At 44.4% G+C, this 24,653-nt stretch overlaps 2 protein-coding genes across 2 annotated transcripts; both read right to left on the bottom strand.

Moving 5' to 3' along the window:
* Positions 1–775: 775 nt before the first annotated feature.
* Positions 776–6,296, bottom strand: LOC130402152 (twinfilin-2-like). The gene is made up of 11 exons (XM_056606281.1): positions 5,733–6,296; positions 4,914–4,991; positions 4,622–4,800; positions 4,235–4,330; positions 3,934–4,038; positions 3,501–3,515; positions 3,353–3,391; positions 3,127–3,252; positions 2,338–2,488; positions 1,962–2,083; positions 776–1,684 (listed from the first exon to the last, which is right to left on the bottom strand). The coding sequence occupies exons 1-11, from the start codon at positions 5,755–5,757 to the stop codon at positions 1,517–1,519; spliced, it is 1,104 nt and encodes a 367-aa protein (XP_056462256.1). The 5' UTR covers positions 5,758–6,296; the 3' UTR covers positions 776–1,516.
* Positions 6,297–6,834: 538 nt separating this feature from the next.
* LOC130402158 (WD repeat-containing protein 82-like) lies at positions 6,835–9,806 on the bottom strand. The gene is made up of 9 exons (XM_056606287.1): positions 9,459–9,806; positions 9,197–9,297; positions 9,012–9,078; positions 8,780–8,879; positions 8,285–8,401; positions 7,940–8,095; positions 7,772–7,841; positions 7,528–7,670; positions 6,835–7,419 (listed from the first exon to the last, which is right to left on the bottom strand). Exons 1-9 carry the CDS (start codon positions 9,617–9,619, stop codon positions 7,387–7,389), a joined length of 948 nt encoding a protein of 315 aa, XP_056462262.1. The 5' UTR covers positions 9,620–9,806; the 3' UTR covers positions 6,835–7,386.
* Between the last annotated feature and the right edge of the window lie 14,847 nt (positions 9,807–24,653).

Consider the following 24,653-nt stretch of genomic DNA (forward strand, 5'->3'; position numbering starts at 1 on the left):
TAATAACAAAATAAGAAAAAAAGAATTATACGAATAATCATCAAAAATCCATCAATTTTATTTTTTTGTTCTACATAACTTCTTTCTGTTTTCAATTTAATATCTGAAGACTAACAATTGCAAAATAGAAAATGTTTTTCTTTCTTTAGTCGTTTCTTTGTCTTTTCCTTGTTTTTTGTCATCAATTTATTTTAATTTATATATTTTAATTTATTAATTAATATAAAACTGTAAGGCGACTGAAGTCCTAAAATAAGTAGATTAATCTTTATAAAACATATATTTTATAAGTAATAAAAGAGAAGTATCACGTTCAAGAAAGAAATCGAACTACTGGTGTGGTGCAGTGTGGCAATGGTTCTTCTTGCTCTAATCCTGCTAAGAGGCTTTGAATGCTATAATCCACTTCTTCTCACTTCATTATTCTGCTGGTGCATTTTGATGATGTATATATTACGTTTCAAACGAAACCTATATGATTGCAAAAGAGAACACTAAAGGGTGATTGTGCAAAACCCTGTCAGCCATTAAAGTGAATGCTGCACCAGCTGAATATGGAGCTGACTCGTAAAAGATCACTTCTCACATTGCCCTGTATCGCACAAAGAAATGCTTCTAGAGGGGGATTAGGATCCTAAATCTTCACTCTATTATCATCTGGTTTGGAGATCTCTCATCCATTCTATTGTTGTCTGGTAGTATAATGTATTTATAGACGCTTCGTAGTATAATGTGTTAATAACTTCCCTCAAGAAAAAAGGTGAGCATTGTGTAAAACAGCAGCACTCAGCTGAGTTTATTCAGGCCTGGTTTGGGTGAGAGATCCAAAACAATCACATGTGATACAGAGACCACCAGGTTAGAGTTGGCTTCTAAGTATGAAATATAAGATATCACAGTCACTGTCTACATAGCAAAATACAAACAGGCATTTCTTGAGTATCTTGTGAAGTTCCATTATTAACCTGCCTGACTTCATATAGAGTATCCTTGGCTTGAAAAAATACTAAACTGTAATGTTTACAGTTAATAGAAACTTCCTTGTTACTATTTCTAAGAACACATGCAATATAATTATTTCTTTCCATGAATGGTAAAAATATAACAAGACTATTAATAGAATCAAGTTTTCAGAAAAATTTGAGTTAGGACTATTTGTCGGTCTCTTCCAAGTTGTCAATTGTTAGCACTAGTTGGCCTTAATCCTTAACTTTATATAAATATCGTGAGTTATACTTATGTGACAATGAACGGTTCCAAAGCATCTCCGATGTAAACCTATCATTCTCTGAGGATCCTGAGTGCAACTATAGATGGCATCGCAAATTAGTGTTGGTCATTACTTTAACGTCTCCATATCCACGTTACAGAGATAGAATACGTATACAGAGAGCTTAAAACTATTCTCTTCTGGTCTATGAGATGACATAAAGTAGACAGTAAGAAGGAGGAAGGAAGAAAAAAGCAGTTCTTGATACACTGGTCCGCTGGCTCGTGTGTATCCTTGTATGCATGTCTAGCTGTCGTCCCCGTTCTCTTCTGCCCCCTTGATGAGCCTCTTGTTGCCCCGCTTCCCCCCCGGTCCTCGGGGTTTGGAGAAGGCCTGCTTCAGGGTGTGCTCCATGGGGTGCACCTCCTCATACAGGAAGTCTTCTGTCAGTCCGTCCCCACTGTCGATCTCCATCTACACACACACACACACACGCGCGCGCGCACATACATAAACACATAGACCAACACACACACACACACACACACACACACACACACACACACACACACACACACACACACACACACACACACACACACACACACACACACACACACACACACACACACAATGCTCTCAAAACATATCATATAATTTACATTTGTAAATAATGTGATGTCACTGGAGATCATTTCGGTGAAATGTTGTGCTTTCCGTGTTCCGTGTTGTGTAACAGGCCGCCCTGCACCTTTTTGGTGACCTCCAGCTGGTAGTCTCGCTCCACCTCATCGAGTAGTCTGTTCTTACAGCTGGAATACAACATCCGTTCCTTGATACTGCAGCTGTACCCAGGCATTGAGTAGATAAACACTGAAAGAAAAGTAAGACATTTGTGTAAAGACCTGTTGATTTGCCACCATAAAGAGAGTAATGCACACTACTTTAAATGGACAAAGGATCACCTATAAGGAAAGCACATCACATCATGCCATAGCTCCAATTGCATGCAATATCTCCAATTGTATCCTAGTTCTACGTACACGCACGTATATTTGCACAAAAGCACACAAACGCACACATACACACACACAGACACACACACACAGACACACACTCTGGGTTACCCAAGGCCTCCTGGAGCTGGTCCTGGTGGGAGTGTTTGAAGACGAAGAAATGGTATCTGGGGGAGTCTGTGGGAATCCTGTAGGGAAGCTCTCTGGTCTCTGTGGGGTTGGTGTGTACCAGCTCAATCGTCTCCCTCTCTACATCCAACCTCTGGAACGTGTACAACCAGTCACTACAGTTCATGCAATACTTCGAAAGAACAACCTAAACAAGCAATGTATTTATTTTAATCAGCATTGCTATCAATCAATCAATGGCAGTGATGGAAGATTATCACGGTTCAAAAATTGAAAGTGCTGCTATCTTGTACACAGGTGCAGAAGTGCAGACATAACTTGTGTCGTCGCCATGCTTTCATTGTGCCTATTTGAATGGTTGCTAATTTCAATGTTAAGTGGTGCTAAATTACTGGGGAATACTTTCAACTTCTGCCCCTGTAACCCTCATTTTAAATTAAGGTATACGTGATCATAAAAAATGTTGACAAATGAAAAAGTAAAATAGTTATTTTAATACTTATTTTAAAACAACTTACTTTTTACTCTATATTCTATATATTTATACTTTAAACAGCTGGTTGTTTGATGGGCTTTGACTCATGGACTGAATAAGTAAAAGACTGCACAGCTCACCATTTGTGTGTAGTTGTTGTGAATGAGTGCACAGCTCACCAGTTGGATGTAGTTGTTGTGAATGAGTGCACGGCTCACCAGTTGGATGTAGTTGTTGTGTATGAGTGCACGGCTCACCAGTTGGATGTAGTTGTTGTGTATGAGTGCACAGCTCACCAGTTGGATGTAGTTGATGCGCTTCTGCTTGAGCTGCCTCAGAGCACCTTTGGCCTCTTCTTGTAGGGGGAACGCCAGACCTTGAAGAGTCTGTGGCCTTTTGTCTAGGCCAAATTCCATGGTCACCTGCAAGCAGTGAAGGGAAAACACTCTTAACCAATCATAAGGGGGAGACGTCAAATATCACCGCCTTAAGCCCATTGGACGATCAGAGATGGCTGCATACCTTAGCCCGTCCAGTCGGAGTGATTCGCCGGCGTTCATCCTGTGGATAGGATGAACAAGGTGTTTTTAATCTCCCTCACTCTCCCGCACATTATGGCTCTCTAATTCTCATTAAACACAAGACGTTCAAACGAAGAGTTTCAACTCACCCAGACAACTTTGTCCTGAAAGGAACAGAGAAAGGTCATGCATGGTTAATAAAGCATCCTAGAGTGTGGGCTACATAGACAACGGGTATCTTGTTGGAGCTGAGTATAGTAGTGTCCGTGTATAGGGTTTGTACATCGCTACGTCAAATGCAGTGAAAGTCATTTTCCGGTGCATTTTGGAAGCATAGGATAGGATTGAGAGATAGCTGCACCGTAATGCTTTTTGGTCATCGTTCAGTACTTATTCGTGAAAGGATTGATCAATATAGGGAGACTTAAATGCTGTGTTTGAAACGGCCACCCTTTCTCTCATGCGGGACATGGCAAAACAAAGTAACAGCTAAGGTTAAATTACATTTACGTTGATTTAGGATGTCACAGTCTTACAACGTGATGTACTTGCCCTATTATAGTCTCTGTGCATTTAGCGTACCTCTGTGGCTTTAAGTCTCTGCAACTCCTGCTCGGCTAGTGTGAGGGGTGCAGGTGAAGAACAGGAGGCCATGTGCCGCAGGTACCCCTGGAAGCACAGGTCGTCCTGCGACCAGAGAAACAGAACAAGCAACACAAAAATCGTTTTCAAAATAACAAAACAATTCTTCAAAGATTGGACAGGCAAACAGATGGATGGACTGAAGGATGGACTGAAGGATGGACAGATGGAAGAACGGATGTGGATTCGGAATGTGTTGATGGATGGATAGTACGTTTATGGATGGATGTGTTTCACAAACCTCGATTGTACCAAACATTTCATCTTTGATGTGACCTCCTCCAAACTCTTTCTTCAGTGTGGCTCTGGTAGCTGCGTAAACCATCTTCTGCCTCACCTGTCGTGGTCGAGAGCACAGAAGAAATGCAACAAGACTGTCACTTCATCATCTTCATCTGAAATACGTGAAAAACGGATAAACACCAGAACTGTACCCATAACTAGACCACCAGCTCCTGTACGAACTCTGCTGCTGTACCATCAATGTTTCTTAATATAATGTAATGTACAAAGTCTGACCTATTGTTAAACAACTGTGAAATTAAATCTTGATTGATGTGTACTGTCCCTGCCAAATCCATCTTAAATAAATAATCATCAAGTCAGTAAGCAACATTAATTCACATACTGGTGATGAGTCCGGGGACCAAGCCATGAAAACCCATTCATATCCATGTGCATTCTGGGTATCGAGGCGGTAGAGGATGAAGCAAGGGTCCCCAGCCCCTAGCAGGGGGAGCAGCATGCTGTCGAAGTCCTTGTCCCAGCTCTGTGTCGGCTCTCTGTAGGAACCAAGCACCAGTTCCTCTGGAGACGAGAACAAGCACCCTGTTATTCACCACAGGGCTTACGCCTCAAACTTTACACAGAGTCATGACACCGTTTAACTTTTGAGTGTGATAAAAGAAAAAGCTGAGTACCATTTCTGATGATGATCTTCATTATTCTGATGGGGCCTCCCCTTGCCCTGGCCAGAAACTCTTTGAGCTCAGATGTTGCTGAAGTAACCAGATATAAGGCACACAAGTCAAAACTAAAGACAGGGAGGTATAGCTAGAGACAGAGTTTCTTAAGTAAGAACCTGAGACTACAGTCCAGGGAGAACATTTGATCTGAGGCCAACCAGTCACGCTATCGCCTGGTGCGACACAGATAAGGACTGTTTATACGTCAGAATCGACGTGAAGCTGCTTCATTTGTTCCTCTTTGAGGATCTTGGATATGATTCGCATTTTCTTCTAAACGGATATTACAGAACACAAGAGAAAAAAAACTTGCTTTTGTTTCTCCTTCTCTCTCCCCATGGTTACCAAACTCAGTGGTCTCATTAATGATGTAAGGACAGGTGAGAGAGCTATGCTTCCTCCAGCCCTCTCTTTCGCGCTCCAATTACACCAATGTCCTAATAAAATAACCTTATCTGTGGAGTATTGGTACAACTATAGCTAATAGCTTCCACTGCATCCATCAAATGTTGGTTTCTAAACTTGTTCTTTTCCAAATAAGTCAAGTAGACTCAGATTCAACCCTTTACGTCATTGCTTTGCAAATGTTTTAGTATCAAAGTAAATATTTAAAGGTATGGATGCTCTTCTGAATAATCAAGCAAACGGTATGACATTGCAATGATGAAACTACCCACTATCACTACCTATAAACCATGGCTAACTTGAGAAAAATGACACACATGAACACACAAAAAGAAAAACAATAAAACCTGCAAAATTAAAGTAATTTACCGTTAATTCCAGTTTGGTGGGACATCTTTTGGCAGTCAGCTTCTCCTCTTCAGAATCCTCTCCCTCTCACACTCCAGCACTCCAGAACTACTGTGTCGGCACTTCTTGTTGCGCTGCAGGGGGGGCAGTGTCTGTACTGGCAGCAGACAGACGTGGGCCCACGCGCTTCGGTGACATAAACGCCTTGAGGGTGACTCGGGAGAATCCTAACACTTGAAATGCGATCTGCGGAACTGTGGCTGATGAGTAATAACAGTCCTGTCAAGGGATAGGCCACCTTAACCACTGATCTGAAGTTCTATGCATATCAATAACCACACCATTGACGGGTGTTCAGTGGGCTTGTGAAAATCAATGACTATGATATGAATGCTGAGTAGGCATACATTTTTATTTATTGCATTAGATGGGGAATGATTGTGGACCACGTACTATTACGATATTAAATCACTTAATCAAATATCAACTTACACAGACGCATCGTCATGATCTCAGATATAAGCCATCTGGTCATGGCTATTGGATACCCATCAGTATACATTTTGAGTGACAACAAAGGTTGTATTCTTTAAAAATCATGTGCAAACCGTAGAGATGACATGCAAATGATAGTAATAATAAAGGTAAAATAAAAAAGTATGTTAAGTTTTGTTGTAGGTTGTTTTAGTTACGTTCTGTTGTAAATTTCCATGACAAATGTGTGGGAGACAAAATATATCTCCCTTTATACAACAATGAAAAATTAAGCTATTGTATAAACAAATGGACCTTTGAACAAAGGGAAGAGGGAAAGGGGAGGAAAGCAAGAGACGAGGAAAGGGATGGAGTTTGTCTAACAGGCAACAGAAGAAGTTATTCTATACCTCACAAAGACACACACAAACACACACACGCCCAGGGTCACTCACTTGGGGTGAGAGAAAGATAAGTGTGTGGCTGTCCGGTGAGGTTATCAGTGATGGGAATCATCCATTATTCACTTAGTGGTGAGTACACAACCCAAGCAGCTATGCATTATTAAACACATGCCCCCTCTACTTCAGCCACACAAACTTTATTTTCAGCAACAGCTTTTCAAATAAAAGACAAAAGCTTGAAAACTTTTACTAACGTTTATTCAGTCTAGTGTCAGTAAGCCTTTGGTGGTCCCAACAATGACACTGGTGAGAGAGCCACCAGGACAATATCCATCAAGTAAGCCTGAGTGTAAGTGTAGAATCGTTTAGCACCATTAACAAGCAAGCGCCATTAACACTAATCCTATTATTATCGTTAGAAAAACCGCACTCAAAAGAAAACGGGATAATGAACTCACAGATGGACCTTTTGTACTCATGCCTGATGATGTAGAAGAATCTATTTTAAAGATCTAGAAAAACAAATTTAACAAAATAGAAAAACACAAGTTTTAATCTCATATAAAAACACAGTTGAATACATTAAATCGTCACTTTTAAATAATGAAAACAACCAAAAACGTTACAAAATATATTTTCACTCTGTACACAAAAATCTGATAAAAAAAAAAATTAAACAAAATGGTTTGAAATCATATTGGAAAAGCTCAAGTTTTTCAGTCAACCAACAACACATCAAAATGTGTCGTTCGCATTCAAGGTGCAAAATGACGGGACAAAATCCCAGCTCCACAGCTCTAAACTTCATCAACGCACGGCAGCCAGAACGTCTGAAAATAAACAAAAAAATAACAGAGAAAGAATTGAATCACTTGTCGATGGGTGTACTTAAGGAATAGCATAGGGAGGTGTAACGTTTGCGTACGACGGGGTCTCACCATGTTAGTGCAGGCACTGGCAAATGTCATGTAGCGTGGGTTAAACTGCAGAGTGTTGATAGGGCCAGCGTGTTTCCCGTCCAGCACAGCGACCTTCATACCACTCTCGGTGCTCCACACATGGACTCTCCCATCTTCCGAGCCTGCCCATCACGACGCACAAAAACACAATATTTGTAGGAATTAAATTAGTTTTGCACAGTTATCAAATAGCATACATTTGCCAGGTAATTCAGGGGCTTACCAATCATGACAAACTGGGAATCCGGAGTGAAGCAGGCCTGCAGTGGTATTCCATTGCTGTTGTTGTAACCCTTTAATAAATAAAAGACACGATAACAAGTTTCATACTATATTACTATATTTCATACTTGGCTTTACTATAATGCTCTGATTGCTGTAGATCTCTTACAGAGAAGGTGTGTAGCACGGATCCATTGTAAGCGTGGAGGATGCAGATGGCACCGCCATTGGTCGAGACGAGGATCTGCTTGCCGTCGCTACTGAACGAGAGTCCGGTCCACTCACAGACACGACTAAACCTGGTCTCAAAGGCTGCAAAGGGACCCTTTTGAACCGGGAAAAAAATTTGGTCATAGGAAATTACTTAAGGATTGATTCACTCAAGAGGTATAATAACAACCTTCGTTTGAACTGTAACCAATCATTGATTTTAACTGTTACCAATATATAGACTATGTAAATGTGAGGCTATTCATGCAACAAAAAAAAGAATTAATGACGTTTTGCATGTTACCTTGTCAAAAGCACGGAGGTCGTACAATTTAATTGTTTGCGATTCGACTCCTGCGGCAAATATCTGCCCTTCAGGGTCAAACGCGCACACAGTCCTCCCTAATGGATTAGTTACGCCCTGAAACACATGCATTACACACTCAAACATGAGCTTAATTCTTGTTCTATTACCAAACAGTAATAGAGCAAGAGGAATGCACAACATATACAATAACACAATGTCTTATACAATATATTTTACATATTTAAGATATCAAACAGCAGTTATTGGAACCGGTATATAACAATCAATATAAAAATGGAATGCCTCTTCTTTTTTTTACCTAAATGCATTCAAGTTTAATTGAATTGAGTTAGGGTTAGGCTAATTGAAGAAATATTAAAACTTATATTAAAATGCACATGTTATAGTATCCCATTATATGTTTTCTGCTGTATAAGTACTGAATTTTACTTTATTTTAAGACGAAATGTGAAGTGTTACTAAACCACTCACCTGACAATTTTGAGCACGCAAATCCCAAATCCTAATCGTTTTATCCAACGAACCGGAGATAAATGTGTCGTCCACTGGTGACATTGAAAGAGCCACAACTCTGACAGCATACATGGATAATAAAAACAATGCAAACAATGTTATATTCAGATAAAATCATTCATCTGTAAAATTGTATCAAGTCATAAAACCATAGTCTTACTGATTAACAGTGATGGGTGGCTCTGCTTACCTATCAGTGTGACCAGGAAAATAACATATGAACTTGTTGTCATTGAGACACAGGTATCTGATTGTATCTGGAAATCACCAAGGTGGATGGTTTAATAGCTGGAACATTATAACGGTATGCATTTATTTGAACTGCCGTTGACTTGAAATGGTGCGGTCTTTGGTTATACTGGATATTTCCTTTACCGTCTAGTTTGTTGGAGGTGTAGACTGCGGTGGACGTATCTCGATGAGAGAATCGGATGAGGTCCACTCCGTACTTTTTACTGTACAGAGTCCGATTCGGCCTACACATTTGGATTCAGATCAAAAACAATGCATCAGAAAATTCAATGATTTATTCCCATTTGAAACAAACGCGCCTTGGTTGACGCCTGTATGAATACTACGGAAACAACATGTGATGAACATCTGACAACACATTTGAGTCCCATTTTCCCAGTCTTACTTTCCCTCTCGGATGTCATACAACACGATGGAGTCGTCGTCACTACTTGATATCGCACTCTCGCCATCTGGGCTGTAATCCACGCAATTCACTTTTCCACTGTTTTCTTGATAGGTCCTGGCGACCCTAAAACTTCGTAATACGCTATCTGTGATTTTCATAGTTGCGCATGCGCTCTTCAAACTGGACGGTGAAAAAACAACGTTTTATTGCTTCCTTTGCAGGATGCAAAGTTATAGCCAAAGGAAAAACTAAAAAAAATCGTATTTATTGTTAACATAACGCAAGGTTGTATTGGGGCTATTAATGCTCTACCAGAAACAGTGAGCTCAGATGGATGTTTGTTTTATTTAACACATCCACAGGATGAGCGGGGTTTATATGATAAGCGCTAAGAGGAAAACACCGGGCAGTGTTTAGACAGAAAACGAGTTTACCCATCTAAAGAATTGCGGAAGTGACGAAGGCAAACAGGAAATAATCACGTTTGGGAATCTAAACAATGTTCCGATTTCTTTATAAGTCCATGGTTCCGATGAGATGTATTTCAATTATTCAACAAGAACCTAAAGTGTTATTCCGGGGGAAATCTAATAAAGGGTGCACTTATACACAAACAGCTCCACTTGCCTATAAGCCACCATTACGAGATTTTGGTGAAATAAACACATAGCCACAAAATAGAAAATGAAAGGTTACCAAAATATAAGTGATCCATTTACCTGTTACATTTGCATGCCAAAATAACCATCTGGATTATTGTAGGGAAAATTCTAGAATGTTATAGCCATCTCGGCCTACCATCGTTACTTCTTCTGACATACGCTACCATCTGTCTTCACCTCAGCAGCAGAGGGCGCCGTTTCCCATTTTAACTGAAAACACCAGAATTGTAATGTTATTGATATGGGGACATGCAGAGTTATCCGATGGACCGACTGCCGTGTCCTGAACAGGGGGAGTTCTGTGAGCCAATCGCAGGCCTCCTTGTGGGGGAGCTAGCCTGAGGACTATTCAGTCAGTTAGCGCCGTAGCCGTTACCACCGCAGCTCCCACAGATAAAGAATATAATAAGTTAGAGCAAATCAATGGTAAGATCCATCTGACTGAACTCATCTGTTAGGACCACCTGCTGTAATATCACACAAGACCCTGAGAGGAAAATGTCTGAACGACGGTAATATTTTACCACGAATATACCCGGTCTCTCTACGGTTGGGAAAGAGAAACACATTCAACTTATTTTAATAAGCCGTTTTGTTTAAAAATAGCAAAAATGATGTAGTCCCCTATTGTCCTCAGACATTACATATTCTAGAAGTACCTTGGTGTTTTAACCTCTCTCATGATCATTTCCGCCTCAATGACTGAAGGTCTAATATCAGTTTATAACTCAGAACCTGTGATGACCACATTCATGTATTGCACATCCGGTATTGTATTTTAGAATATACAATGGGCAATAATTCAATAAAAATGCTTAAAGTCAAAGTGATGTGTCATCGTAATGATGCTTTAATAAAGTAAAGTAAATATTGTTTTGGAGCATTGGTCTTCTCCTCTAATAGGCCTACAGGGGTTCCAAACCTTTTCAATTCGAGACCCAAAAGAGGCATTTGGGGTCTCCCTGGGACCTAAACTTAAAAAGAATGCATCATGAATTGCCATAAGATCTAGTAAGTAAGTACAATTTATTTATAAAAGCACATTTAAAACAATTTGTTCTGACCAATGTGCTGTACATAGTGCCATCAGCAGGCAAAGATGAAGGCAAAATAACATCTACATGTATAAACTATTGATAAAGAACACAAAAAACCATGCATTTAAAAAGAATAAGAAATGTATTTATCTCATGATGAAAGTACATCACAGCCATAATCCAATGTGCTGATGTGTGTGTTACAGATAAGAATTTGCACAAATAACTTAAAAAAATATGACAAAGAAGCAGCAAGTCAATACACTCAGTGTTCCAGCTGGAGTGGAGAGTGCAGCTAAGCATATAAAGTACACTGAACAACAGAAAAAATTCCAATGAGCTTGTTACCTTAACACTCCTCTATTTTAATTAGGAAAATAAATTCACATATCAGTGTTTTTATGCATTTTACCCAGCCAAAATTTAAATACAAAACATTTTTACCAAAAACAAATTTCTCTCGATGTCATTACTCTGTTAATTTGTTAAATTGACAACATCTAGTTACAGCTTGTAACTAACCACTGGCTGTCCTGCCCCGCCAGCAACCTTCCTCTTGATAGTGGCTTTTCTCTTCAGGTCCCCAAGTTCCTTGACGCGCTCCAGGTAGCCAGACTTGGCCTCTGACTTCTCCCCCTCTATCAGAAGGTTGATATATTCAGTTGTAGAGAGTGGATCGGGCTTCAGAGCGATCGCTCTCAGGGTGTTGAGACACTGGGCTGAGCGCTCTATCACCCTGACCACCTCCTCATGTAGGACGACGTACTCCTTTTCCTTATTTTTTATGATGTCTGCGACAGACATTTTTTTCTTCATAGCCATCTCATACTTTTCTTTCAGCCCCTTGAAGGTTCGTTTCTCCTTCAGCGTCTGTGACCCCCAGTAGAAACTCTCACGTACATGCGCCTTTAGTGAGCACTTGCCTATACATTCAACGCAGGTAGCCACCATGGTAAAGGCCTCACAATAATACATGGTATCAAATTGTACCTTGCATGATTTGTGGCAAGTGACATTACATTTGTTACAGTTAAGTGATAATTCTTTGGCTTTAACTTTAACAGGCTTTGTGACGCTGACCTCATACTCAAATGTCTCGTTGGCTGTGATTGCTGCCTCATGTGTTTGGAGAATTTCCCTCTCTTGCCTAATCTCCTCAATTTTAGTTAAGCTCAAATTCATATTCCTCTGGAGATTCTCAATGGAGATCTCCAGCTGTGCTCTCTGTCTAAGCACCTCATTGGTTAAGGTCAAGCTCTTGGTATTCATTTCATTTAGAGTGGAAAAGAATTTTTTCATGTTTTTGGTTCCCATGTCCCAATTCTTTTGACCAGAAGAGCCCCCCCCGCCTTCTTTATCATCAGCAGCATCATCATCCTCATCAACATCATCGTCATCGTCATCTTCGTCAGTTTGGTCGTTATTGAATTTGAAGTAAATTGGTAAACCACCCTTGTTTTTAGGACAGGGGATTCCAGACTCTTTGATTGCCACGAGAACATTAGGTTTTTTTTCACATGCAAATGTCACCAAAATCTGGATGTTCTCTGCCACATCTTTGCCAAATATGGAGAGCACTGAGTCAAAGATGTATTTCTGTGTTGGTGTAAGCCGAACCTGACGCGCTTGGACCACAAGGCAGATGGCATCAATCTCGCTGACTCCATGTTGAGCTGAGAAAAGACTTTGTAGCTGTTTTAAAATCATGCTGTTATTCCCTCCGCCTCCCGCCGTGTCTCCGAAACCCGGCGTGTCCACAATAGTCAGGGAACAGTCGATCTGGAAGCCCTCTCGGTGGTTGAGCTTGTATACAGTGACTTCAGAGGTCTGGCTGTGAATCTGAGACTTGGCCGTACCTTCGTCTACCAACTTGAATCTAAAGGTATCATCCCATGTAACCCCCAAGATGTAGTTGATCATCCTGTTGACCAGGGTGGACTTCCCCACCCCAGTTTCTCCTAGAACCATGATGGTGCGGTTCCGTTTAAACAAGTCTTTTCCAAATATAAAGCATTTGCTTCCCACTAATTTCATGGGCTGGGCTTTCAGAGGAAGAGTGTAAATGTCCAGAGTACATGGAGGTTCTATACTCTTCCTGCTTTCATTCTTAACAGCTTCTGCCAACTGCTTAGGGGGCGGCCAAATTAAATTTTCTTTCAAAGTATTTGTCATTGTAACCCAATTTGTTAACTTGTTAACTAATTCCGACTAATTCAAATGGTTTTAGGATCTTCTGAGGAGTTGAGAAGATAGCAGGAGGAACCCTGAAAGCCAAAAATCAGTTTCCTGGCTTTCCTGGCTGGCTAACCAGGTTAGAAGAGATCTGGCTGCTGCTGGGTTAATTTGGACAGATTCCCTGGTGTGACCTGCAAACGAGACAAGACATATCAGGAAAACCTCCTTATGTTTGTTGATATATATATTTTTATATTTATGTATCTGTGTGTGTGTTTTAAAGGTCCCATGGCATGCTACTTTATGGATGCTTTTATATAGGTGTTAGTGGGCAGCTAATACAGTAGGCTACTTGTCCTACTGTCCAACTACATGTCTTTAAGGAACACCAATAAATCACACAGCTTTCCCCTGTCACTCTGATCTGAATACAGGACTTGAAGTTCAGACCTCAGGCTCCCTGAATCAAAGCGATGGCCAACTACCAAAACAATATTAAACTCGAACAAGGTAAATGTGGGAATTATGTTAAACAGAAACAAGGAATTGTGTGTATAAGTGTATGAAATGTACGATGAAAAGCAATGTACGATTAGTCCGCGGTTGGACCGAGGACTAAAGAGCTCTGGCGATGTTTTTAATTGTTCAAAATCACTGTCAATCAAACGGCAACTCAGTCTTTCGCAGACCATCCAATCATCAAGCAGAAGCCCGTCCATGCCAGCCATCTCCTCCGTTAACCCCCAGAGACGCCGAGCGTCCGTGTGAGGGACATAACCGCACTAAAAAAGCTGTTCTATGGAGCCCCATAGATGTCGATGGATGCTGAGCTTCAACAGGCAAATGCACTGTGACGTTACGGGAATGTTGAGAAGGAAATCTAGTCAGTCGACCTGCAATAAGCAGCTGATTCTGAACAAACTCGTCTTTGATATGGACGTTTTCTAATACATTTCTAGTCAATGAAATGTTAACACAACACAACAGTATATTTTTGACCATTTAATTTTTTTAATTGAAGGGCCTTGCAGTCATAGAAAAAACGCCACAGTGGTGAAGGGACACTAGCTGAGAGCTTCATAACGCCTCATTAGTACTGATTGCGTAAGAGTACGTATATAGTACGCATTTTGTGAATGTTCCTAAATGTTTTACTTTGGAAAGGAAATTCCTGTTGGTTCCTCATGCCAAGACGGCTGATGATCAGCCAAATGCTGAAAAGAACCCACCACATATGTCTGTTATTGTACATTTCTTTATGGCATAAATGCCTCTAGCTGTGTGAATAAGTATGTTTAAGCAGCGATACTTTATTACCTGAATGAGACGCAAAAACGACATGAGTAAACTCTAAACATAATTGTCTGTAACACATAACGTAATTGGAGACCTTCATATATCTTATGTATGTACGATAAATACAAATCGCCATAATCCTTCACTTTTCATATTTCATATTAATATTATAATAAAAAAATTGGTTGGTCTCTAAATGTGCACTGCACTGATATATATGCTCAACTATTTGTCGGGGTTTGGTATTTTTACCTCAAAAACTGACGGCGTAGAGAGTTACAAGATATAAATATATATATATGTATATATATTCACAGATTTTCTGTGAATACCTTATGAACAGAAACATGATTAAAATAGTGTTGATTACTTTGCAACCACACTAGTTAATCCAGAGCACATAAAAAGCATCCAAACAGAGTATGTTTATAAAAGAAAATGCTCTTAAAGACATTACAGTAGGCCTACAATGAAGTGAACGCACCTGGTTGTATCAGTCCGGACCAGGTCCAGGTTCAGCCTTCAACACAGATACCAGATCAGCTCCGGTTAGACCTAATGAAAAACTCAGTGTTAAATACGGCACTTGTTATAACATTATCCCAATGAAAGATTTTAATTTTTTTTTTACATGGCGTTAGTTTTAGGGCTCATCCATTTGGAAACGTTCCAAACTGGTCCACAATATCAGCACCACAACAACTCTATGTATAAGGTGTCAATATAACTGATCAGAGAATGTTTCTGTCCTACTTTGGCTGTCCGGGCTGCGTCTCCTGAGAGCGGGAAGCATGTGAGCTCCGTCTCTCTACTGCGCCTCTTAAAGCTGTCATTAAATGTTCTCTCAATCTATAAAGGCTATCTATCAACCATATAATAATATCTTACTATCTAGATTCATTAAAATTTCTTTTACGAGAATGACCTGGCCAAAAGATCGCCTTGAAAGAATTTCCCCTCCACCCTGGCCATGTTTTATAGCCTTTTTCTGCTTATTTTCCTTCTCAGTAACAAATGCTTGCTTAACTAATTTAAATTACGTTTAAATGTTTTTGTGAGTGTGCGTGTGTGTGTGTGTGTGTGTGTGCGTGTGTGTGTGTGTGTGTGTGTGTGTGTGTGTGTGTGTGTGTGTGTGTGTGTGTGTGTGTGTGTGTGTGTGTGTGTGTTTGTGTGTGAGGGGTGATCGTTGATTCTTCAAAAAACAAAGTATATTATTGTAGTAATGTTTACTGTATATTATAGCTACATAATATTTACTGTTTATTATGGTATGTCATTTATAATATTATAGGCTAATACAACTTACTTTCTTTTGATGTTTTACATTTAGGTAAAATATCGTTTTAGACAATAAAAGGGAAACAACTTAAAATATTCTCGTGCTAAGAAATGTATACACTCTGATGCTGATGATCAGCCAAATGCTGAAAAGAACCCACCACATATGTCTGTTATTGTACATTTCTTTCTGGCATAAATGCCTCTAGCTGTGTGAATAAGTATGTTTAAGCAGCGATACTTTATTACCCGAATGAGACGCAAAAACGACATGAGTAAACTCTAAACATAATAGTCTGTAACACATAACGTAATTGGAGACCTTCATATATATGTATGATAAATACAAATCGCCATAATCCTTCACTTTTCATATTTCATATTAATATTACAATAAAATAATTGGTTGTTCTCTAAACGTGCGCTGCACTGATATATGCTCAACTATTTGTCGGTGTTTGGTATTTTTACCTCAAAAACTGACGGAGTGTGGTGCACTATTCACAGAATCTGTGAATATATATATATATACTATCTATATACATATAGATGTATATATATATTCACAGATTCTCTGTGAATACCTTATGAACAGAAACATGATTAAAATAGTGTTGATTACTTTGCAACCACACTAGTTATTCCAGAGCACATAAAAAGCATCCAAATAGAGTATGTTTATAAAAGAAAATGGTGTTCCATGCAGCGGACGCTTGGTGATGACGTGTTACTTACGACGTGATGACGTATGTACAAGATTCTACCGTGGCCAGGCCACAGTTGCGACGGCAAACGGCCACGGCCAGATGGCCTAGTGTGAGTGCAGGCCAGAGAACGGTGGGGCCATTTGAGCATGGTTAGGTGTGAAAAAGGCCAACGGCCACAGCCAGATGGCCTAGTGTGAGTGCACCCTTAAAGACATTACAGTAGGCCTACAATGAAGTGAACGCACCTGGTTGTATCAGTCCGGACCAGGTCCAGGTTCAGCCTTCGACACAGATACCAGATCAGCTCCGGTTAGACCTAATGAAAAACTCAGTGTTAAATACGGCACTTGTTATAACATTATCCCAATGAAACGTTAAGATTGAATATTTTTTTTACATGACGTTAGTTTTAGGGCTCATCCATTTGGAAACGTTCCAAACTGGTCCACAATATCAGCACCACAACAACTCTATGTATAAGGTGTCAATATAACTGATCAGAGAATGTTTCTGTCCTACCTTGGCTGTCCGGGCTGCGTCTCCTGAGAGCGGGAAGCATGTGAACTCCGTCTCTCTACTGCGCCTCTTAAAGCTGTCATTAAATATTCTCTCAATCTAAAAAGGCTATCTATAAACCATATAATAATATCTTCTAGATTACTGTCGCCTTGAAAGAATTTCCCCTCCATCATGGCCATGTTTTATAGCCTTTTTTTTATAGCTTATTTTCCTTCTCAGAAGCATTTCTATAACAAATGCTTGCTTAACTAATTTAAATTCTGTGTGTGTGAGTCTGTCTGTCTGTCTGTCTGTCTGTCTGTCTGTCTGTCTGTCTGTCTGTCTGTCTGTCTGTGTGTGTGTGTGTGTGTGTGTGTGTGACGTGTGTGTGTGTGTGTTCTTAAAGAAATGCATGTCGTGGTCGCCTGATAGTCGAACCTTGAGGGGGGGGTACTGTCATGGTCTGTCGGTTTCCTTGTCTTGTTTTGGTGTGTTACCTGTTTTACTTTGGTATCGGTCATGTTTCTCCCCATGTCAGGTTTCCCTCCTGTGTGATTACTGCTCCCTCCCCTAATGTGTTTCAGCTGTTACTCGTTGTGTGCCCTGTGTGTTCGGTATTTAAACCCTTGTCTTTCCTTTGTTCCTTGTCGGATCATTGTAGTTCGTGGTGAGTTGTGTCCTGTGTTCCCGTTGTTCCCTGTGTTCCCGTTGTTCCCTGTGTTACCCTCGTCACCCGTGTTCCTTGCCTTTTGAGTTAATAAATTATCCTTTTACCCGAACTGTCTGCGATTGGGTCCGACCTGCCTGCCACCCGCTACCCGTGTCAGCATGGCTCTTTGAAAGGGCCGGAGTATGTCAGTATCCGTAAACAGTATTGTTGACAACAACAGGTCTACCAGAATATTAACCCATTACATCTGATGATATATTTCTGTTACAGAGAGGTTATGTCCGGGCAAAAGAGGACGTCTGGTCACCCTACGTACGGGGAACCCATTTGATTCCTTCCTGTTCCACTGTCAAATAGCGGCACAAGTTGGTGGGCGTTATCCTGGTAATTTCTCTGAGAATTACGAAGTGTGGCGTGTGAGAGTGTCTCACGCCGAATGCGTGAGACTTGAGAGCCATATGGTACGCGATTTAGCCACCAGGGCGCCCCTTTATTATTGTGTTGTGGAGTGATGTAAATTATGAGACAAGAGACGGAGATGGGTCCAGTCAGCTTTACTCTCCACTTCAAAACAAACGAGTGTTACTCGAACATGAGTTCTAAAGAAACTGCCGAGAATCGGAACTGTCGTAAAACACAACAGCAGTAAACCGGAACTGCCGTAAACCGGAACTGTTTACCTTAAAGGTACAGTCCCTTGGTGAATGTCTTACACAGCAGTTGTGGGTCACCACACAGGCCCCCCCAGAATTCACCCAAACCAACAGGTCCAGACCGAACAGGTAACCCACAGAGAACATCGGTCACCCACTAGCGTTAAAGGTCCCATGACATGAAAATCTCACTTTATGAGGTTTTCTAACATAAATATGAGTTCCCCTAGCCTGCCTATGGTCCCCCAGTGGCTAAAACTTGCATTTGGTGTAAAATGAGCACTAGCTGTTCTGCTCGCCTTTGAAAAAACGGAGGCTCAAGTGCGCTGATTTGGAATGTCTGTGTTTAGGACGTCATCAAGCATGATGACGTCCTAACCGTCATCATGCTCCTCCCCTTACTCTGCCTGGCCCGCCCAGAGACGTTGGCCCGCCAATGAGACTCGACCCTGCGAGCGGCACATGTGTGTGTGTGAATACACACACTTTAACGCAAGTGTTTCTTGTCGGTTCTTTGACGTGTCCACAACGAGACTGTTGTGGGGGTTATCTGAGCCATGGTTGAGAAGGAATTGGGGGAAAGGAACTTTGGCTTTGACTCGCTGAAGTACATGGACTTCGACATGCTGCCGGTTGCCGCGAGGCACCATCGCCCGGCAGCGGGCAGCCGGCAGCAGGCAGCGCGCGGTTCAGTCGACTTCAGGTAGATGTGAAAGTGGAAGAACCAAACGACTTTGTCGCAGAACCCGACAAAGTCGTCTGGAGGCGCTCACAGCTTTTGGCCGTGATAATATGTATTATATGATATAGATATCTATGTATTATATGATATTATTTAGATATAGAGCTCCAGGACTGTGACGCAAGTGTTGTACACTTGCGCATAACACGTCGGACTCTCGTCTCTGGTATTTCTACAACGAGACTCGTATTGGGGGTTATCTCAGCCAAGGTTGAGAATGAATTGGGGGGAAGGAACTTTGGCTTTGACTCCCTCAAGAACATGAACCACGGCATGGAGGAGAAAGGGATTGTTGGCGGCGAATGTCTCCCGCTTGAGCCCCGCTGAGGGACCACCGCCGGAGGCGGAGGTGCCTAAGCGCTGCCCGGCAACGATCCCTTTCTCCTCCTTGTCGCGGTTCAGTCTACTTCACATTGATGTGGACGTTGAAGAACCAGGAACATCGGAGAACCCAACGCGGTCGTTTGAGATTCATAATATCGGCTCACACAGCTTTTGGCCGTGATAATATATCCTCCACTACAGCAGCTGAGGTGGCCCGGGCGTTCGTTATGGCTTGGGTGGCCCGTTTCGGCACACCGTCAGACATTTCCTCAAGACGCGGAAGGGCCCATCGTAGGGGGGCCGCAGCGGGGTACGGTGGCCATCGTGGCGGATGAAGACGTACTTGGCCGATGGTAAATCCCTGGGAAGGTAGGACCGGGGGAGGCCATGGCGAGACGTCGGAACGGGAATGAAAGCGTCCGCAATGTCCCGGGACGCAGCACGATGGGAGGCAGCCGACCACGGGGCCGTGGCGTCCGGAAGAAACTCCCCAGGGACGCGCAGGGGCTGGCCGTACACCAGCTCTGCCGACGAGGCCTGAAGATCGTCCTTGGGGGCGGAGCGAAGGCCCAGCATTACCCACGGAAGGCGGTCAACCCAGGGTCCGCCCGTAAGGCTGACCCTGAGCGCGGCCATCATGTCCCGATGAAACCGCTCGCAAAGCCCGTTGCTCTGTGGGTTATAGGCTGTGGTACGGTGGACCTTCACCCCCAGGACCCCGGCGACCGCAGTCCAAAGCTCTGACGTGAACTGCGGCCCCCGGTCTGAGGAAATGTCTGACGGTGTGCCGAAACGGGCCACCCAAGCCATAACGAACGCCCGGGCCACCTCAGCTGCTGTAGTGGAGGACAGGGGAACCACTTCTGGCCACCTGGTTGTCCGGTCCACCATCGTGAGGAGGTAGGTGTAACCACGGGAGGGTGAAAGCGGGCCCACCAGGTCCACATTCACGTGGTCGAAACGCCTCTTCGGCACTTTGAAGAGTGCCAAGGGGGCTTTGGTATGCCGAGTCACCTTCGCACGCTGGCACGCCACACTGACAGCAGCCCAGGCCCTGACGTCCTTCCGCAGGCCCGGCCAGACGAACTTGGCCCCCACCAGCTTGGCAGAGGCCTTCACCCCCGGATGGGAAAGGCTGTGGATCGTGTCGAAAACTTTACGCCTCCAGCCAGCAGGCACCATGGGGCGCGGTTGGCCAGTGGAGACGTCGCAGAGGAGCGCAGTGTTGGCCATGCCAAATACCACATCCTCCATGAGGAGTGCCGTGGGGGCTGTCCTGTAGGCCTGCACCTCAGAGTCCGTAGCCTGATCCCCAGCCATAGCTGCGTAGTCGAGGCCCAAGTGGACGGAACCAATAACCACCCGAGAGAGGCAGTCGGCTACAAAATTGTCTTTGCCGGCCACATGCTGAACGTCATTGGTGTACTCAGAGATGGTGGAGAGCTGACGCTGCTGTCGACCAGACCATGGCTCCGAAGACTTGGCCATGGCGAACGTCAGCGGCTTGTGGTCAACAAAAGCCGTGAACCGACGGCCCTCCAACAGGAAGCGGAAATGACGGGTGGCGAGGAAAAGAGCCAGGAGCTCCCTGTCGAAAGCGCTTTATTTCCTCTCGTTGTCGCGTTGCTTCCTGCTGAAAAAGGCCAGCGGCTGCCAGGCTCCGCCCACCCACTGCTCACACACAGCCCCCACGGCGTAGTCAGAGGCGTCCGTATTAGGAGCAACAGGGACGGTCGGAGACGGGTGCGCCAGCAGAGCAGCGTTGGCCAACGCGGTTTTGGCAGCATCGAAGGCAGCCGTCATCTCTGTGGACCAATCCAACACGTCTGCAGGCTTCCTGCCCCGCAAGGCGTTGTACAAGGGTCGCATGAGCTGGGCCGCATGGGGGAGGAAACGGTTATAGAGATTCACCATGCCCAGGAACTCCTGCAGGGACTCCTGCGCGGGCGTGGGAAACTGGCGATGGCGTCCACCTTGGCCGGGAGGGAACCGCCCCCCTGCGGGGTGACGTGGTGGCCGAGGAAGGTGATGGATGACCGGCCAAACTCGCACTTGGCCGGGTTGACAATGAGACCATGCTCACTGAGCCGACCAAACAGCTGCCGCAGATGCGTCAGGTGGTCGTCCGCGGACGCACTGGCAACGAGGATGTCATCCAGATAGACGAACAGGAACGGCATGTCCCGCAGCACAGAATCTATGAGGCGCTGGAACGTCTGTGCTGCACCCTTGAGGCCGAAAGGCATCCTCAGGAATTCAAAAAGTCCAAAGGGCGTGATGACCGCCGTCTAGGGGACATCCTGCGGGCGGACGGGCACCTGATGGTAACCGCGTACCAGGTCCACCTTCGAAAAGACGGCGGCGCCAGCCAGGTGGGCGGAGAAATCCTGAATGTGCGGTACCGGGTACCGGTTGGGGGTGGTGGCGTTATTCAAGCGACGGAAATCACCACAGGGACGCCAACCGCCATCAGCCTTGGTTACCATGTGCAGGGGGGAGGCCCACGGACTGTTGGAACGGCGTACGATGCCGAGGCGCTCCATGGTGGCGAACTCCTCCCTGGCGATTGCGAGCTTGGCAGAGTCGAGGCGGCGGGCCCGTGCATAGACCGGGGGGCCAACCGTGGTGATGTAGTGCTCCACACCATGCTTAGGCACAGCCGATGAAAACGTGGGCGTGGTGATGTCAGGAAACTCAGCCAGCAGGCGTTGATACAGGTCCCCGGTGGCAAGCGTGTTCGCAAGACAAAGCCCCCCCACCCCCCCCAGCGTGCAGGGGAACGAAGCAAAGGAGAGGGCGTCGATCAGGCGGCAGTTGGTAACATCCACCAGCAGCCTGTATGCGCAGAGGAAATCCGCCCCCAGGAGTGAAGTAGACACGGCAGCCATGACGAAATCCCAGCCAAAACGCCGGCCGCCGAAACACACATCCACATACCTCGTGCCGTAGGTATGAATGGGTGTGCCGTTGGCGGCGTCCATCTGGGGGCCATGGCCGCCAGCCATAGTGTCCACAGGCGTTGCCGGCAGGATGCTGCGCTGAGCCCCAGAATCGACCAGCAGCCGCCGGCCGGACAAGGTGTCAGTGACGAACAACAGCCTGCACTCCCGACCAGCGCTCACAGCTGTTAATGAGCGCTGGCCCGGGCTTTGGCCAGGGCCCCAAAATTGCAAGGCTGGCGACACTGCTTGGCCTTGGCCCCAAACCTGGCGTGGTAGTAACAACACCCGTCGTCACGCTGTCGGCGGGCGGTCACAGCGGCTGGGGTGTCCGGGTCGTACCCCGGGGGCGGAAACGGGGCCGACGTGCGCACGGGTGCTGGAAGCTGCCGCAGGAAGATGTGGGCGAGGAGGGAGGAAGGATCCGCCGAGCCAAGCACAGCCAGCATCCTCTCCATCAACTCGGACGGTTTGCTGTCGCCCAGGCCGTTCAGGGAAAGCAGGCGGTCCGCCTTCTCCAGCTCCGACAGTTCAAAAAGGTCCACGAGGAACGCCTTGAGCACGGCGTACTTGCCGACAGCTGGAGGAGCCTCCAACCGTGCCATACACCTGGCCGTCGTCGAGGCATCTAAGGCTGCCACCATGTGGAAATACTTAGTCACGTCCTGTGTTATTCCTCTCAGCTGGAACTGGGCTTCGATATGTTGGAACCACGACCATGGGTTGTTCTGCCAGAAGTCCGGTAATTCGACGGTGGCAGCATAGATAGCGCCGACGTTAGCCACGTCGGTAGCCGCAACGCCAGCGGCGGCCGGCGCTGGCGTTGTGTCGATGTGATACATAGTACAGCCGTATCCAACTCGCGTCGGGGGTCACCTATTGTGGAGTGATGTAAATGATGAGACAAGAGACGGAGATGGGTCGAGTCAGCTTTACTCTCCACAGTAACAAACGAGTGTTACTCGAACATGAGTTCTAACGAAACTGCCGAGAATCGGAACTGTCGTAAAACACAACAGTAGTAAACCGGAACTGTTTACCTTAAAGGTACAGTCCCTTGGTGAATGTCTTACACAGCAGTTGTGGGTCACCACAGTGTCCTCTTAAAGGTCCCATGGATTGCTACTTTATGGATGCTTGCATACAGGTGTTAAGGTGGATTCATACCTCCAGATCAGGACGAAATTCGTCCGTCCGTACCAAACGTTGTCTCCGGTACTATACCCTTCATGCCTCTGTCCGGTTTCAGCATTGTTATGGATGTTAAGCAATACATCCTCAAGAGGGCAGTTACTGTCGCGTCGCAAATAACCGGCATCGACTATTGCAAACGTGGCAGATTTTACTTTGATACTACTACTCATTGCCAAAGCAGGTGAACAATAAAATAAAAAGCTCTTTTATCATGTTTTTATGTTATTTTTATGTTTTTATATTTCATGTTATCAATTTTTTTATCATGCGATTAACGATCTTTTGGCTTGGCAAACCTTGTCGTTTTTTCATCTGCTGTCTAGCAACAACTAGTCACGTTAGAAAAACTACACCATACCGGATCTACACCGGAAACAAAACAAGCACGCCGCACAAACTTGTTGGGGTAAGCAAGGATATGGAGCCGGGGAAAAACTCCTTAAAAGTGTGTGTGTTTGTGTGTCACTTGTGTTCAATGTTGTCATTAGCTGTTACGCCTTTCTGACCAATCGCAGTTCAAGGCCCACCTGGGCTGTACCACTTCGAGAGCGGCCACTCTGTTACTCCCCTCTAGACAAAATCGACTTGGTTTTGATGTTGACAGTTTGTTAGTGTTGCGTCTGAGTGAGTGAGTGAGAGGTTGCGGTCGCACACCTCAGGCTGCCGGATGGCGCTGCAAGGAACTTTTATAAACGCAATATTGTAATCCCGCAGTAACTAGCCCGACAGCCCTGAAAAGTTTACGGCCCACCGGGAATCCTCCCGATTACCACTCCGTCGCCGTGTGGTCTCTGTATGTGTGGGCGTTATTCGATAGCCTGGTAATGTGTATAGGCCCACGTACAGTAGGAATATTGATACTGGTTTAAACAATAAATGTTATAGTATTTCCCATCTTTGCTGAGCAAGTGTTTTGTTCGAAAGTTTTACAGGCCTAACACTGTCATGCACCTACCCGATTTCAAGTGGACCGGGTAGAATTCACTGCGGGTCTCTCTTCTTACTGTCCTTCTCAAC

The sequence above is a fragment of the Gadus chalcogrammus genome, chromosome 13, assembly GCF_026213295.1.
Source record: "Gadus chalcogrammus isolate NIFS_2021 chromosome 13, NIFS_Gcha_1.0, whole genome shotgun sequence".
NCBI lineage: Eukaryota > Metazoa > Chordata > Actinopteri > Gadiformes > Gadidae > Gadus > Gadus chalcogrammus.

Bases quoted from the DNA above. Each gene is read 5' to 3' on its own strand.
- LOC130402152 (XM_056606281.1), bottom strand. From the start codon at position 5,757: ATGTCCCACCAAACTGGAATTAACG. The intron at 4,992-5,732 runs GTAAATTACTTT...TGGTTACTTCAG, and splicing joins CCACCAAACTGGAATTAACG to CAACATCTGAGCTCAAAGAG. The intron at 1,685-1,961 runs GTGCAGGGCGGC...GTGTGTGTGTAG, and splicing joins AGCTGGAGGTCACCAAAAAG to ATGGAGATCGACAGTGGGGA.
- LOC130402158 (XM_056606287.1), bottom strand. From the start codon at position 9,619: ATGAAAATCACAGATAGCGTATTACGAAGTTTTAGGGTCGCCAGGACC. The intron at 7,842-7,939 runs GTAAGAGATCTA...TATTTATTAAAG, and splicing joins CCGTGCTACACACCTTCTCT to GGTTACAACAACAGCAATGG. The intron at 7,671-7,771 runs GTAAGCCCCTGA...CGTGATGGGCAG, and splicing joins TTCCCAGTTTGTCATGATTG to GCTCGGAAGATGGGAGAGTC.